The 17,244-nt window shown below is 41.7% G+C and overlaps 1 protein-coding gene across 15 annotated transcripts in view; it reads right to left on the reverse strand.

The window, feature by feature from the left end:
• CTBP1 (C-terminal binding protein 1) overlaps nt 1-17,244 on the reverse strand; it is a 434,814-nt gene that overhangs the window by 21,413 nt on the left and 396,157 nt on the right. For all 15 annotated transcript variants that reach the window (XM_090035363.1, XM_090035365.1, XM_090035364.1 and 12 more), the window contains 2 exons: nt 12,282-12,426; nt 6,998-7,204 (listed from right to left, as the gene is read on the reverse strand). In XM_090035363.1, coding sequence (XP_089891489.1) covers nt 6,998-7,204; nt 12,282-12,426 — 352 coding nt within the window. The remainder of the gene's footprint in view (nt 1-6,997; nt 7,205-12,281; nt 12,427-17,244) is intronic.

A 17,244-nucleotide genomic window follows, 5' to 3' on the forward strand; every position in this document is an offset into this window, starting at 1 on the left:
CCCAATTGTGTTTTAAGGGATTTCCCTGTGCTTTGCAGTTTCTTTTGAATAAATTCAAGAAGTCTTTTGTCAATCATTTAACCTGAACACAATCATTCTGGAGTGCCTGGTGATGGATACACTCGGAATATTAAGCAGTCAGTCAATTTAATTGGGAATGTCTGCTTTTCCCTGGGGACATCTACTTAAGAGACACTCTTCAAAACTTACTGAAATAAAAGGCTTTGTATGATAGTTGTTGGCTTTTGAGGACCTGTTTTCATAAACAGAGAACTGGAAAAAATAGCCAGCTTTTAATGCAGCTAAAGTATTAGGAATTTGCAATATTCAGGAGATGCATAGTTCAAGACACCACAGTTTGTAAACAGTGATTTTGTAGAAAACAAACTTTATTATATGTTCATTTGCATGTTCAACATCCTGTCCAAAGCTCTCTGAGCTCTCCTTAAAGCACTAGTCCCAAGGTTTCCATTACAGTTATATATATTGCAATACACTGGTCAGATGAAACTGAGCCTTTCTGTTCCTTACAACCAATGTCGATGCACAGGCCAATACATTAGAGGTCTCTAATGCATGCATGAAGTCGCCCACTGAAATTACTGTGAACCACATGTATATATCTGTGGGCAGAAATTGTCCTGTAATGATTTATTTAATGACAGAAACGTTTGCTGTAACTAATGGCTGTATTTAGTAATACCCCTTATCCAAAAAGTTGGCTGACTCATAAACCTGCTAGTTTACTTTTCAAATTACTGCCTGAGATACAGCACGGTGCCATAGCTTGCTTTCTTAGCCTGAAAAGTCTACTTAGGGACATCCCCACTAGGGCTAGTTCAAAACATAGGCCAGCATTTTGTTAATAACCGAATCATACCACGGACAAGACTCCAGGCTATATCCTGTACCATAAACCTGCATAATTCCTATGAGCAATGATAGGATTTATATGCTTTCAACAAAAGGAGAAAAATAAAATTGTATATATTAAAATAAACTTCCTGTTTGTGCAAATGAGGGACATACACAGAATATATTATATATATAGGTTTAGCCTACTGCAGAGTAGCAGAACAAGATAACAGAGACTTCTTTTAGAAACTATGAAAAACTGGAAATTGCACAGAGATCAAGCAAAATTCCTCTAGCATTTCCAGGTAGGTCTGTGAAGCCTGGGCTCCTTTTTTAATATGCCTGACTCTGCAGTTCCAGTCCCACTCACATTCCTGAACACACCGCCTCGGTGCTTTTTTTTGCCATTTTTATCATTTAATTTTTGTGGCATTGTGTGTCCAATTTTGGGTCCCCTGCTTCAAAAAGGGTATGAACAGACAGGAAGGAGTTTAGCACAGAGTGACAAAAATGATTAGGGGCCCAGGAGGTAAGACCTAAGAAGAAAGGCTGAAAGAACTAGGGTGGTTTAGTTTGCAAAAGAGAAAACCGAGGGAGGGTTAGATAACAGCTTTCAAATACCTGAAGGGCTATCAAAAGAGTAATGAGAGAGTCTTTTCTCTGTGGCCATAGGGGACAGGACTAGAAATAATGGCTTCAAGCTGTAGCAGAGGAAATTTGGGTTGGAGATTAGAGTGAACTTTCTGGCTATGGGGGTGGTCAAGTATTGGAACAGGTTGTCTAAAGAAATTGTGGAATCTCCATCCTTGGAAGTGTTCAAGAGCAGGTTGGACAGATACTTGGCTGGGGTAGTTTAGTGAGCAATAATCCTGTCTTGAGCAGGGAGCTGGAGTAGATGAGTTTGTGTGGTCTCTTCCAGCCCTACTTTTCTATGATCCTAAGTGTGCAGGAATCACAAAGAGGCTCTCCTCGACTATGTTACCTATTGCTTTATTTGTATTTAAATACTTTCTGTCACTGAACTGAACAGAACTCTACTAAGACATAGATGCCTCTGAATTTCCTAATCCTCATGAATCTGGATGTAGACCTAGCTTGAGCACAGATGCAACACTAGTTGTGTTGGTCAAAGACCTTTTCCTGGCCATGGGTGAAGATTAGGGGGTCTTAATGGTATTATAAATTCTATAAAATGCATTTCATACCATTGATCATGGGATGTTGCTGACTTGCCCACACACTTCAGTGGGATTGAAAGAATCTATCCTAGCTTTATTTCTTGTCTGATCAATGGCAATGGGTGATTGCAGAGGACTCTCAAGGCTGGCATCTCATGGAGTTCAATTCTTTCAACTCTCTCATTCATACGGGCTAGCAAGAGCATTATGAGCAGCTGCAGAGTTTTAAGTATTTTAATGCTAGGTTATGCATCTTGATCTTGCTCGTCTTGGACAATGGAGCTCATTTGAGACAGGGCACTGATGGAAGTAAGCTAAACAAAAGTGAACCCAGACAAGACTGAGGTGATGAGGGCAGACAGAGGGATGCAGCCAGAAGTAACACTATCCCTTCTGACTAAGGAAATGCATCAGCTATTACTCACCAGAGTATGCAACCAGAGGGTGATTTCACAGCAATTACTGTGAATAATCGTTGCAGCAGTAACCAGATTGGTTTTCTGTCTATCAGCTCCTACTCATAAAAATCTAAATGCTTTTTACCATCTGCACCAGGCCAGGAGGCTGTGGCTTGTTTTTCTGGATGCAGACCTTGTTGCTATCATTCAAGATGCTAGAAGGGAGGAATAGGCTGCAATCGGACCTAGACAGGTTACAGGGGTGGGTGGATGAGAACAGGATGGGATTCAACACTGACAAGTGCAAGGTGCTGCACCTGGGGAGGAAGAACCAGCACCATACCTACAGGCTGAGGAACTCCCTTCTCATCAGTGCAGAGGCAGAAAAAGGTCGTGGAGTCATCGTTGATGCCAAGATGAACATGGGCCGGCAGTGTGGAGAGGCAGTCAGGAAGGCCAACTGCACCTTGTCATGCATCCACAGATGCATCTCGAGCAGGTACAAGGAGGTGATCCTCCCCCTCTATGCGGCACTGGTCAGGCCGCAGTGGAGGACTGCGTCCAGTTCTGGGCACCGCACTTCAGGAGGGATGTGGACAACATGGAGAGGGTCCAGAGGAGGCCACCCGCATGATCAGGGGACAGCAGGGCAGGCCCTACAAAGAGAGGCTAAGGGACTTGAACCTGTTCAGCCTCCACAAGAGCAGGCTGAGGGGGATCTAGTGGCCTGTTACAAACTAGTCAGAGGGGACCAGCAGGCATTGGGGGAGTCCCTGTTCCCCTGAGCACTGCCAGGAGTGACCAGGAATAACGGTCACAAGCTGGCAGAGGGTAGGTTTAGGTTAGATATCAGGAGGCGCTACTTCACGGTCAGGGTGGCTAGGGTCTGGAACCAACTTCCAAGAGAAGTGGTGCTGGCCCCTACCCTGGGGGTCTTTAAGAGGAGGCTAGATGAACACCTTGCTGGGGTCGTTTGACCCCAGTACTCTTTCCTGCCATGGCAGGGGGTCGGACTTGATAATCTGCTCAGGTCCCCTCTGACCCTACCAACTATGAAATGATGAAGATGAGGCTGAATACAGCTGCTCACTTATTAAAATGGGTACCTATCCCTTGGAATACACAGCACTGGTGCCCTGATATCTGTAAAGCAGCAAAGACGACTTTGAAATTGCATAGTATCATTTAGGTAGTGCACAACAGATATTCTTCACTTCCTAAAAACAGGTTCAAACAAAGGCGCTGCCAGAGGAATGAAGTCTAAAGAACTAGCAGAGCAGAGGAAGAACAGCAGGTAAGAGAAGCAAGTGAAGGAGAAAAGTGGTATTATGGAGCATGTATTTTGATTATTTTACTTCCCTCATTCTTATCCTTGCTACAGGCACAGGGTGGGAAGAGAAAAGGGCTAAGCTACATGGAAGAAATGACTTTAAAGGCAGCAAGGGAGAAACAGGAGCAGGCAAGGCAGAGCGGGCGAGGTGCTGAGAGTTTCCATGAAAGAGGCAGAAGAGTGGATGAAGGAAATGAAGAAGCCAGTGAGTCATGTAACTTGGCCAGACAAATGGGTGTGGAAGTGAGTAAAGAAGAAAGACTGTTCAGACCTTATCCAGAGTGTGCCTGGGAGGTAAGGAATAAGGAGGGAATTTCTTACGAGAAAGAGAGATGTGAAGAAGCTGTGGGCACACGTAGCGTGCCAGGCTAGCAGCATTATTTAAACAGCACAATTATGGTGGTGCTGTTAAGGTTAAGACAAGAAGAGGAGAGGCAGAGCCTGCAGCAGGGGGTGAACTTTGACAAAGGTATTCTGGCAGTAAGAAAGGAGAAAACTAAACTAGAGGCATTCTGGAGATGCAAAGAGATAATCCATCAGGATTTGGCAGCAGACATTGGGATTCATTTATTTTATACGCACAACATTTTTTTATGGCATCCCTTTTTCATAATTCAGCAGTGCTGATGTCAACCCATTTCAGTAAATACAGAGGCAAAACCACCAAGGATTGAAAATGGCACCCGTTGGTAAGGGGTTTCTTCTCTAGGACATGAGCTAAGGACAAAATTCTGGTAAACAATATTATAAATAATGCTTCAGTCTAAACCTAGGGATAGATGATCTCTTGCCATGATGTACATTAGAAGTGAGACACAGCCTTCATCCAACTGTCCGGAGTGTTCAGACCCGAGATGGGTCGGTAACATGTCCCCAGACGAAGGGACAGTCAGGCCCATTAAGGACGGTCAGCTGTGGGGCATCCTTCTAATGAGGGCATGTTCCCGAGAAGTTTAAAAACTCCCAGAAATGCATGCCGAACAGAGGAGAGCAAGCTATGGGGAGAAGCCAGGCTGCAGTGCTGGAGAGGAGCCAGAGCAAACAGTGGCCCTTTCTCCTAACGTCCGGAGAGGACAGAGGATTTGTCTCGCTGGAAACTGAGCCTTGAGTTAGAACTGTGTGAGAATAAAACATACCTGAGGGATTAAAAATTTAGCTGCCTCTCCTGCAAAAGACAGCAGGATAAGCAACCTGCTTATTACCTAATTTTTATACACCGTTAAATAAATATTTTTATACTTCTATGCAGGGCAGGGATAATCTCGTGGGTGTAAGAGCATGCCGTGACTTCTTAGGAAGACTGAAATGACACGTGTGCCGAGTGTCGCACATTTAGCACTGTAAGTTTATGTCTGTTGTCATATGTACCCACAAATTGATCACTCATGTCTACAAAAATGTGATTTTACAACGTTTTCCTTGTCAGTGGGAAGATTATATCAGTAGTGACAGCAACAGCAAAAGTGAGAGAACTGAGAAAGTTACTGACTGTCTCTAATTACTGTAACAGATGTGTGTTCTTAAATATGTATTTTATAAGTCTTTTGATAGACTATGCACACAAGGTGTTTATTTTAAGAAAGCTGGCTCTTCATACAGCACAACACACATATTGGCACTCAGATTATCTACGCACAAATAATCAGGAAATATAATGCAGTAAAACAACCAAAGTTGTGTGTCAAAGTTGCTTGCAAAACTCAATCCTCAAAGAAGAGACCTATCTATCTCCACCTAGGATAAGACTACACTACCGCAAAACGCAAATAAGGCAGATGTCTTCAAGATGCATGTAACACCTAATAAAGGGATTGATTTTCAAAAACATCAGATGCATGTATCTATTAAAAACCTGTGCACACAGTTGCTTCCCTAAATTTCTGTGTACACTGCAGGTGCAGGTTTTAGAGTGCAGCTGCTTAACAAACTTTTTGAAGCTCACATTTTAATTGCGATTGTCAGTTTGTGAAGACTGTTCTGTGTCTTAATACCCTAATTCAAACCGTAACCAGACATTAAGTGGCTGGTTTCAACTTCCAAAGCACAGAGATAAGAGACTTGGAGCTACCGAAGGAGTACATATGGTTTGAGTGAGTCATTTAAGTCCCACCGGGTGAAGGCATCTTCTGAAGTCTGACTGTTGGCATGCTCTGCTGTCAGCCAATCACATCATTAACTCCTGTGGTTACCTACCGCAGCAGTTTTAAATACACTCTATTAATCAAGCCTTTGATAAGACAGATGTGTGACTGAATAAACCTCATGCAAAAACTGTCTTGCTTGTTTTTCTTCACTTGTTCTGTGACAGACAGTAATGAATTCATCTCAAGCATCCTTGTCCATCTGTTACATCCTAAGATATATTTAGAGACATTCAAGCAGGTAAGAAGCTAACACTTTTATTAGGTTTGGTAGGCTAGGTTAGGTTTTTTGGGCTTATTATTCACACGTTTTTTTTGCATTTTCTGTTCCTCTCATTTCAACTGGAATATGGATTCAAATAAATGGCCAGCTGACCACGATGTAAGAAATAATTGCACCACAGGCTGCTATTCTTGTGTTCTGAGCTACTGTAAAAAACGTCTTCCAGATCACTTAAAGAAACAGCTGGAGGTAGAAATCTGGAGAAAGAAGCTATTTTGAAATAGGCAAACATGTGACAGTGGACAGCAAATTAAATAGGATTTATGCAGTGCGACATGGCACTAAATAAAGTTAATGCGGTGTCAAGTTGAATAGACAAGGACTGCGTGCTGGAATAGGAAAAATATATTCTTTCCTCTGTTCATATTTCCCGATATATCTTTCTGTAAGTCAGTGTGCCTGATACTAGGCACCTTGATACCTGGAAGGTGCAGAGAAACTCAAAGGGATTCAGGGAACAACAACAAAAATAGTTAGGGACTGACTTGCAGGAATATCGATTTAGGAGGAAAACAAAGTAACTACCTACAAATATTTGAAAGAAATGCCTTAAAGGAAAACATATTGTTTAGAAAAATAAAATAGGATCTCATTAGAAGCAATGGAATAAAATTAAGAAAAGAAAAATTGAGCGTGCCAGGGGAGCAAACTCAGATTTTGGAGTGGTCGATTCTTATTATTTAGCCTAGGTGGCATTCAGTCAGCAGGCTTGGGGAAAGCCTACGTGGAGGGAGCCATCTTTTCACTTTATGTTTTTCACCATTCTACCAAAACGATGGGAAATAAATTAAAAACCAAGAGTATCCTCATACCTAAACCAATAATGCCTAAGGTCTCCCCTCGAATCCTGGCTGCTCCTGAAGCAACTTCCCGAATCTGCTCAACGCTCTGTACTCTTGTGCCTTCTCGCAAAGCCTGGTGAAGCCAGGTGGTTCGCCGGTAAAGGTTCAGGATGTGGCACATCGTCGAATCTGCTGTTTCCTCTACTGATGCTGCTGGCACATTACATACTGCAATCCCTGAAAGAAGACAAAAAGTATGTGTGTTTGCCAAATATTTCACCCCATCTTTTCCTATTTTCCCTCCAGATCTTAATAAATCAGCTTAGCATGCAAGACATAATAAGGTTTAGTGTAATAATCCCCAGATATTTTAAGACGATGTTGACATGAACTTCAATAAAAGTTTATGCCTGGGTTGACAGTGGCAGAGCATGACAAAATTCATAACTGGGGCTCCTTCTACACCTGCAGGTAAAGATGCGATTGGATCTAATGCGTGATTCACACGGTTGTGCCTCCTCCCATGCTACACGTGCAAGGCAGGAGGTGTGATTGTGGGATTGCAGTAGATCCAATTGGGGCACATTGCTAGTGCAGGGGGAGCCTGATCCTGGAGTCCCCCTGCACTGGCAAAAAGCAAGCTCCCAGCCATGGGGGCCCCATGCAGCTGGGGTAAAGAAACCCCACAACCGATGGGGTTCCCAGTTCAGGTTGTGCCTCAAGTGTAGCTGGGACCAAGATCCCTGCAACTAATGGGGCTTCCCATCCACCAGGCTGTGCCTCACACCTAAGTAATGTTGTGTGTCTACGCATGTGTGTGTGCATGCGTGCGCGCACGTGTAATCCTGAGAAATGTCAAAAATGTGCTCTGAACTTGGAATAAAAGGTAGTGAGTTTTGTAGTAATTCCTAGATTTACATTCTGAGACTTCGCTGTAAGGACCAGGGCAGGCCCCCAAGAAAATTCTGCTTTACAAATATCAGTGAGTCTCATCATAGAGATCCTGGGGCCAAAAATCCCATGCTGAAAAAAAGCGGGGTGGAGCACGTGACAGCAGCAGGAGCCGCCCAAAACCAAAGTCTGGCCAGCCAGAGCTCCAGCTGCCAGCCAGGCTCCCTGCGTCCAGCTGCAGCTCCCAGAGGCCCCCAGGAAAGGCTGCTGGGCCAACACAGTTGCTGGCCCCAGCATCCCTTAACCCCCATCCAGGGTAACCTGCTGCATGCCAGAGCATGTGTGGCAAAGATGTTCCCTGGGGACAAGTCCCTGGGGAAGCGCACGTTCCAGCTCATTTGGACATGCCCTAGGAGCCCAGATGTGGTGTCCTTGCTGTAACTACCGAACGTAAGCCTTCAGACAGAGATGCACGCAGAGCTACTACAAGGTGCTTAAAGACAGTTCAAGATAAGGAGCAACTGACAATTGCCGGTCCCAACTGAGCAAGGGAAGGTGTAAAGAGACAGCAAAACTCCCATAGATGTTATCATTCAATTTGATTCTACTATGTTCAGTGGGGGTCGAGAAAAACACTGAGGACAAATATGGATCAGACTCATGTTACATACCTTTCTGTAGATTTCCAGACAGTACTTTCCTTTCACACCACAGTTCACCAAAAATAGTTAGGCAAAGCCTAAAATTGTGATTTCTTTCAAAAATGATTTGTCCCACTTGACCTATTCCCTCCTTTCACGTTTCGAAGTGTTAAATGCTCTCTCTCACCTCACCAGCTCTGATCCCTGGAAAGTTTACAGTCAGGTAGCTGTGGATACTTATTGCATAGAGCATACTGGATTATCTCCATGGAGGTGAAAAAGGCCTTTTATTCTTTATGTAGGCATTAGTGTGCATTTTACTATATTTACACAAAAAAATTTTAAAAGGCTGCTTCCATTAATATAGTAAGCAGCTGACCAAGTATATTGGCCTAAGGGGAAAACCACAGCGCAGCTTTAATATCATCAGCTTCAAATATTATTAGCTTTGTATCTTAGCAGGCAAGAGAGAAATAACAACAGTCTCTTCCACAGGAACAATGACATTAAATGTGATAATCAGCTCAAGCTTGTATCTGGTTTTGGGGGTTTTTTTTAAGATTCAAATTCCTCTGTTCAACAGTGCTGTAGCTTTACTACTTTCTGAGATCAATAAAAAAAAATCAGTGTAGGGAAGCTGCATAACTATGTTTCTTCTCATTCTTGTGCAGCGTCACTGTCTGCTGAGTCACTGCTCTTACACTTACTAAGATAAAACTACTTCCTTTACTGCCAGATCATTCCTGGCATCCCGCTAACATGAATGGTAGTGTGAATCCCAACATATTTTAAAATAAAAATAGGCAGAAAATAAGTATTCTTATTTGACTGGAGAGAAACACTTCTTTAAATGTATCATATCAAAGGGCTGAATTTGTTTAAACAAGAAAAAAAAAGGCATTTTTAATGGAGCAGAAATGGAAATTTCATTGGCATCACTAAATTTTTAGGAACACATATTTTAATGACCCACATCAAGCAAACAAGACTTTCTAAGGGATGGAAATGTTACAATATTTATCATCTCGAGAAAGAAAGAAACAAGGAAATTGCACCCACCTTTCAGGTTTCCTTGCCATTGATACAGTTTTGCCTAAACAGCTATGGGTAACTTGTTCCCTAAAATAATGGGGGGGACCTGCCTCTCTTCTACTTCTGTATAATTTATTCCTCAAAGAAAGCTACGTTAAAGGGCTTGCCCAGCAGGAGGAGGGTAAGAAAAAGACATATCACAAGAAATGGGATATGGCTTTCTAAGGCAAGCAATCATCTCAAATTTTCTGGGACAATCTGGAATTTTAGAATTGGCCTATTTCTTTTTACTTCAATTTTTACAAAATAGGCAAAGTTAAAGAAGTCCTCCTATTGTAAAAGTGCATCTGGAGAGGGTGAGATCTGAATCTCTTAGGAATTTCTTCTCTTCTTGGCAACTACCTTTTAACACAGTTAATAGGTATAACATGAAGCACAAAGCCACAACTGTGTCTAAAGCTTACACAATAGTGATAGGCTTGAAGTAAAATCCATGAGGCAACCTCACTGCCCCAAGGTTCCCTGGAACCGGAGTTTTGTCTGAAGTCTGGGAATTTGGTCTCAAATCCTTGCAAGCCATGCACAGTGCCCCTATGCTCATTCACTGTAGCAGGGACTCCAGGTGGGTTGCCAGGGTATATGCAGGGATGTAACGAGGGGTTGACTAATTCCCCTGGAGAATTCCCAGTATTTCACTGAGGGTTGTGTTGAGATGCTATAATAGTCCACGTGGGCTAATGAGCCTTACTGCTCATCAGAGCTATTACCCAACCCACAGGGCTACACCAAGGTAGTACTACACTCAATCCAAACCTGCCTTTCTGGGTCCAGAGACCTGCCATGGGCATCAGATCTCTGGAGAGTCATGGATTCTGGTTCCCCAAAATTGGTCACCTTAGGCTTCCTGACTTTCCTGAGAAAACAGTCCCGTTTATTCTTATTTTTTCTCTTGGGTGAAAATATCTTGTGTCTTTCTTCCAAGCGCTTTTTCCATTCTTGTCTCTGCTTTGAGGGGTCTGGCCTGAAGACTCGCTCTTTGAGAGACCGAGGGTCAGCTGGCTACAGCCCATGCACCTACCCTTGGCCTGGCCCACTCATTTCTCTCTCATGAAACACTTCTGCGCGCCAGGTTTTTGCTCAGACTGCAAACAGTAGTGCAAAAAATGTCAATGTTTAAAGTGTTTCAACAGAAGAGACTTGGCTTCTTTTTCATGAAAATCAAAAATGGCAACGCGGAAATAATACAGTTGTCATCATGTCTACCTATGTGTAAAAACCTCCACACTGAGCAGGTTTCTGTTATAATACCTAGAATTCAGAACAGATTTTCTGAACAACCCCACCCTACTAGAAGACCTGCTTCCACGGCACATTTCATTAGCATATTAAGGTGCTTAACAGACAGTAATTAACTCTCACATCACCTCGGCATGGTACGTACTATTTATATCAGTTCTGCAAATCGAAAAATGAGTGAAGCTGTAAGCGATTTGCCCAAGTAGTTATCTCCGAGTCCCTTGCTCTACCCACTATGACCACAAAGGGCATAAACAATAAAACTTTCTACTTTTATACTGATTAGAATAAAAACTGTAAGCAGACAAATGGTTAAAGATGAGTATGAACCAATACCCTGGGTCCTATCTTTATTACTTAGTCTTGGATCTCCATGGACTTGGGGTTTAGATCTAGGATTTTACTTCAAGCCTGTCACTATTTTGTAAGTCTAGACACAATTGTGGCTTTGTGTTCATGATATACATATTAACTGTGTTAAGGTTAATGGGAATTGAAGGTAGCTGCCAAGAAGAGAAGACATTCCTAAGAGATTCAGATCTCACCCTCCCCAGATGTACTTTTACAATAGGAAAACTTCCTTAATTTTGCCTATTTTGTAAAAATTGAAGTAAAAAGAAACAGGCCAACAACCCTCTTATCTACTAGAAAACTACCCAGTACTTCAATCATTTTATATTTCAGTGGGAATATTTACATCAACAAGTATTATACTAGAGGACAAATGTTACCAGGATCTAAATTTAAGACATGCCCACAAAAAAAATCTTTGTTTTATTTTTTGTTTTCCCAGCTTACATAGAAAAATTGAAGAAATAACTTACTTTGCGAATACAGCTTAGGCTTTGATTGTTCTGAAAGAACTCAGGCTTCAGTTTTTCAATTATGGTACAGTGAGGACCCTCTCTTCAAATTTCCTAGTGTTTTAGTTTATTTTTTAGTCGTTACGATTGATTCGCTCATAAAATTGATATGCTTGATTTGTTGAAGTCTTCTGAACTAGGTTTTATACTTCAACACAAGTACTAGATAATGGGTAATGTTCTCATTTTATTTTCTTCAAACTAAATAGTTTGCTATAATATTGATAGGCTTATAAATTGTGATTGGATTACAGTCTGCAGCAGTTAAAATAAATAACATCAGTTTGCAGTTTATGCTTAAAAAAAAAAAAGAGAAAAGAGAAATAAAAAAGAGCTCAGTCTTAGTCTTGGAATTTATCTTGAACAGGCAGGCTGCCATCCTGTCACAAATCCATTAATATTATCACTTAATTAGCTAATGCTAATATCTCCATAATGATTTTTAAATACTTTGATGAGAAAATTATACAGCTTACGTATTATGTTAGTACAAATTATACAGCAAATGTTAATGCAAAGATTTATATGTTATCAAATTTCTGGAGGCAAGTTTAAGATGTTCAAGTAAAACAGAGTCTTTTATAATCATACCTAAATCCCCAGCAGATTTGATGTCAATGTTATCAAAACCACTGCCGATTCGGACAATTATTCGAAGTGCTTTGAATTTCTCCAGGTCTTCTCGTGTTAAAGTGATAGTGTGATACATCAGTGCACCCACAGCTTCATTTAGTACCTACAATCAAAAGAAAGAAATTGCTTAATTTTTCTGTTTCATAACAACTGGATTTCAGCAAGTATTCAAACTTTTTGGGTCTTAAGGATCACAGGAATTAGAAGTTACTAATTTTAAGTTTAAATATTTCTCTCTGCTTTAGATTCTGTCCTTCCAAATGTCCTCCCCACCTTTGAAGACATGTCTGCTTCAGCTAATGTCTCCACAAATGCACTATGAAGCCAAACCTGTGACCTTGCATCTCCACTTATATTATGGAAGTGAAAAGGACTTGTTATTTCCTGGATGATGCTCAGAACCCTGCATAAGTATTGCCCTTATGGTGCCATTTGATTAATCGCGATCATGACTATCGGTACGCATGCAGATACAGCTATAAGCATGAGAACCCCTTGCTTTCCTTACATTACAGTGTTTGTGTGATGGCAGCTGTCTCACTGACAGCCAGTTTTGAACTACAGAGTAACACCTCCTCATCATTCACACTGTAGTTCAGGCATTCGTTCCACGGGATAAAGTGCTTCAATACTTGCACAGAGGACATTGAGCGTTCAGCCCCCTGACACTGGAGACTGAAACTTGTCTATGCAAAACCTGAACATAAAATGCTTTCGCTCTAATTTATTGACATGGTGTTTTGCTACAGTTCCTATTACTGGAGAGCTGACATTCAAGACACATGCAAATCAGCTTCTTTAAGTGGCTAGAACCACCTGGAAAGGAGAAGAGAGAGCAAGATGAAGGCCAAAGCAGCCAAAAACAAACCAACCTGAACATAAGGAGTTAATGAAATGAAGACTACAGCATCTATTCAAAATAGATTTTGAAGGAGTGGCATGTCAGTTTACCTCATCACACTGCTCGAAAAACTGGGAAAGTAAGAGTGAGGTTGGGATACTGAACCAGCAGCATCATATTCTCTGTTGCTGTATGCATGGTGCCACTATGCATCACTCAAATGATGCAAAAGATAACCCAATGTGTCTGTATGGTTCAATCTCCAGAAGCAGAAATAAACATCTGTTTCTCTTCCCTTGTGTCCATAACTCAGAGTACATGCATGCAAATTAGATTATTTATTTTAGCGATCCATTTTCTTCTTCTGAATCCCTTCTCAAACTCCCACATAATGCCCTAAGCCTTAAAAAAAATCAGAATCATTTCAACTTCAAAGCTAATGACTTTATAAGGCTCCTACAATGCACATTTCATTAATATTTTTTGAGAAGGCCATACTAAATTGGCTCTGGCATATGTGCTGTTTCTGTCATCTGAACAATTTCTGCTTGGGTGAAAGTTTCCCAGGATTTTATAACATCATTTTTTTACTTGTTTTTCTATTTCAACCAGAAATCAACCAACAAACTGTGATCCTAGACACAAAGGATTATAACTTCATGCTGAAGATGAACACTTGGAACAAGACAAAAAAATATAGGGATAATATGCAAATAAATAGATGGCACTGAAGCAAATTTTCATGAATTAAATATTTTTTAAAATATCTTTTGGCATTTCAGCAGGTCTTGCTAGAGTGGTAACTTCTCCAGCTTCAGGCTGACTGAGAATGAATGGGGTATTAGAACAGGGGACAAATTGACTGATGTTACACTATTTGAAATGAGCAAGGACTGCAATAAAATACAGACACAAAATGCAGACCATGATTCTGCAGAAACATATAACCATAAAGAGACTTGTTGATCTCAGTGTATAGGTATGTCCTGTGGGGATGACAACCTTCCTACAGGCGCCCTTTACTCGCGAGTGGAAGAGAATTAAAGTACTGTAAAGTAAGGATTTTGCTTCTTGCTTCTTGTTTCCCTTCTCAGGCTCATCAGGACAGCTGTGTGATACAGGAAGGCCATCCTTTGATAGATCAAAGGATGCTGCTGCCCTACTGGCCCAGCCCCAGCTCCAGCCCCTGTCCAAGGGCTCAAAGGGAATGTGGGAAAGGCACTGACTCAAGCTGCAGTTGGGTGTGGGGGGATCCCCAAGGAGAGGGATGCTGAGCCCAGAGCTCCTACCCCATGGGGACCATCCCTGGTATGACTGCAGGGCACCTCACTGAGCAAGTGGCAACCCCTGTGCCATCCTGCTCCCACAGCCCACCCCCTGTCCTGCTGACAGCCACCCAAGACCTGAGTCAGCACAGCTGGGGGTGGTATGTCCACCCCACACTGCCACTGCCTGACCTGGCTAGCCCTGAGCCCTACCCTCCGCCAGCAGCTACCTGTCAGTGGCAAGCAACCCAACTCCGACAAGACCCGGTCACAGGGCACCGGGGGGCCACTACCAGTGGCAAGAGGGGGTGGGGGAGTAGAGGTAGTGGGAGTGCTCCCACTCTGTTGCAGTGTGCACGCCCGCCCCGGGGAAGCATCTATTTTGCTCTCTCGATCTAAACTTTGGGCGCTTAGAATAAAGTGTGAAACAAATTGCTTCTGCATTGGGCTTTTTGAACGTTTGTTCTTAGCCTTAGAGTGCATCTGGCTTATGTTGGAGTGGCTTTGAGGGCCACAACTGAAGCCTGCGGTGTCCACAGATTGGACCTGCCATATTATAGCATTTGGTCCTGATCACGCTGTTGTCTGACATCCCGAGGAGGTTGCAGTCTTTCATCAGAAGCTCAGAAGTAAGGAGCAGTCCTCACTTTATTGAACAGGTGACCTAATGCTTAAGCCAGTCATCCCTGTGTGTATTTATGTAGTTGCCATATTGCGACAGCAGCAATGTAACAAAAACAGGTGGGCAAGTGACATCTTTTGGTGTTTTGCTTTTAATGTTCAGGACTCTTACAGAGCTATGGGCAATTCAAGAAGGAAATGAAAATGTCAATACTATGTACTGTTTCGCACCAGCTTATTTTGATGTCAGCACTCCCTACGCCTCGCATGCTAAAAGATTAAATTACGTCCAAAAGCAAAAAGAAAAGCTAAGAACTGAATTTAGAAAAAGAAATCCCATGCTAATGAGAGTTAATAAAACCTGGTGGTGAATGCAGGGCTTTATCTGAATTAAAAAAAAAAATCAGTTGAAATAGATGCAAACAGTATTATTATTAAGGGAAAAAAGGCATGGACTAATGAAGGCTTTTATGCTTTGTTTTGAAAAAAAGGGGGACAGAAATGACATTTAATGAATTGCTCAGCCATTACTGAAGTTCCTTGAATGTATAAAAAGAAGTAAAAAAAAAAAAAAAAGGTTACAAAATACAGCAGGAACAAAACTTTGTTTTGTATCTTTAAATTCTTGTAAAAATGGTATTATAATCCAACATAAATGCTTTAGGTTCTAGCAAACAAAATAACCTTTGGCAAAAAACAGCTATGTGTAGAGATGACTAATTTATTGATCATATTTGATAACATGCATCTGTAAAGTATCATAGGTAGCATGTCGATGGGTATATTAGAAATAGATAGAACTGTATGAAATAAATTTGTATTTGAATTTTTTGCAGGACAGAGGGGAAGAGTTGTACTTCCGGTTAAAGGCATCTCCAAGGCTAATAATATTCTATCTGAAGAATATTAACTTCATTTAAAGTAGTGTAACATGTAATGCTAGCAGTGTCACACAAGACAGGCTGATGTAATTTTATGCCAAAAATATCAGCTAGTGTCAATTTGCACAAGCTGTACAAGATATATATATATATAAAAATAAAATACAAACTGGAATCTCAGGTTAGCTCGAAAATATGACTGAGAAATTTTTTTTTGCACTCTAATAATGGGCTCATTTACTTCATAAACCCAAACTTGGTAGAAATATTTTTGTTTTTTATATTCAAAGAAAATGGATATAAAAAATGACCCAAATGAAATTGGCACAAATGGTCCCATTCACTTACACAGTCTTTCTTGCTTTTGTCAAACATTTTGCACTGCTCCTGTGCTTTTCAGATGAACAGGGTTTGTAAATGAGCAGCTATAGGCCCTTGGTAGGCTTCTTTCTCTTGTTGCTTACCCTCCAACATGGGGCCAACGTTCCTCTCATTTTTGGCAGTTGCCATACCCAATTTGGACCCTTTAAGAAGCTGCAGCAAACTGCCTCCTTCAAAGTCATTCCTCCATGGACTGGCTGACAGGGTTTGCAGAACTGTGCAGTCTTCCCACTCCCCCTCCTCATAAGACTGCACAACTTTCAAAATATTCTAAGTCCCCTGGGTGTTAAGGGAACCTATACCACAAAAATAGGAGACCAGACCAAAAATTACCTGGTTTTAAAGACCTCACCAAATGTTATCTGCCTTTCTTTTCAGTTCTCCCAGTTCTTCTCATTAGGGTGAAATTACACATCACACTTGGACCATGTTAATGTGTGGAATGTGAAGTGGGGTTAAAATTAGAATGCGCTGAGACCAGACACAAGTTAAAGGTTAATACCACTTCTTGTCTGCATACCTCTGACTTGCCACTACAGTGCTGGCGAGTAGTGGTGTGGCTAGGAACCAGGATATCTGGGCTCTATGCCGGCTCTGGATGGGAACGGTGTGTACTGGGATGCCAGAGAGCTGCAAATTGCTCATTTCATCTCCATGAAGCAGACCGAAGTTGCCCTAACATAAGCTAGGTATCATATCCCGGAGTTAACCCTTGCCTGAAGTGGTATAATCGAGACACTCACAGGGCTCTTAGCTTGAATTAAAGAGCTTTAACGTGCAGATGCTCATGTAATAAGTGCTTTTAGTATGGACTAACTGTAGCGTGTCACTTTGTCCTAACTGTACTTTGTCTGGGACTATCCCAGGCTTTCTAGATAACAGTGGCTGACCACCACCCTAATAGCTGCATATTCTAAATTTTGGGGGGTGGA

The sequence above is a fragment of the Crocodylus siamensis genome, chromosome 2 (assembly GCF_052110815.1).
Source record: "Crocodylus siamensis isolate JL-2025a chromosome 2, ASM5211081v1, whole genome shotgun sequence".
Taxonomy (NCBI): Eukaryota; Metazoa; Chordata; order Crocodylia; family Crocodylidae; genus Crocodylus; species Crocodylus siamensis.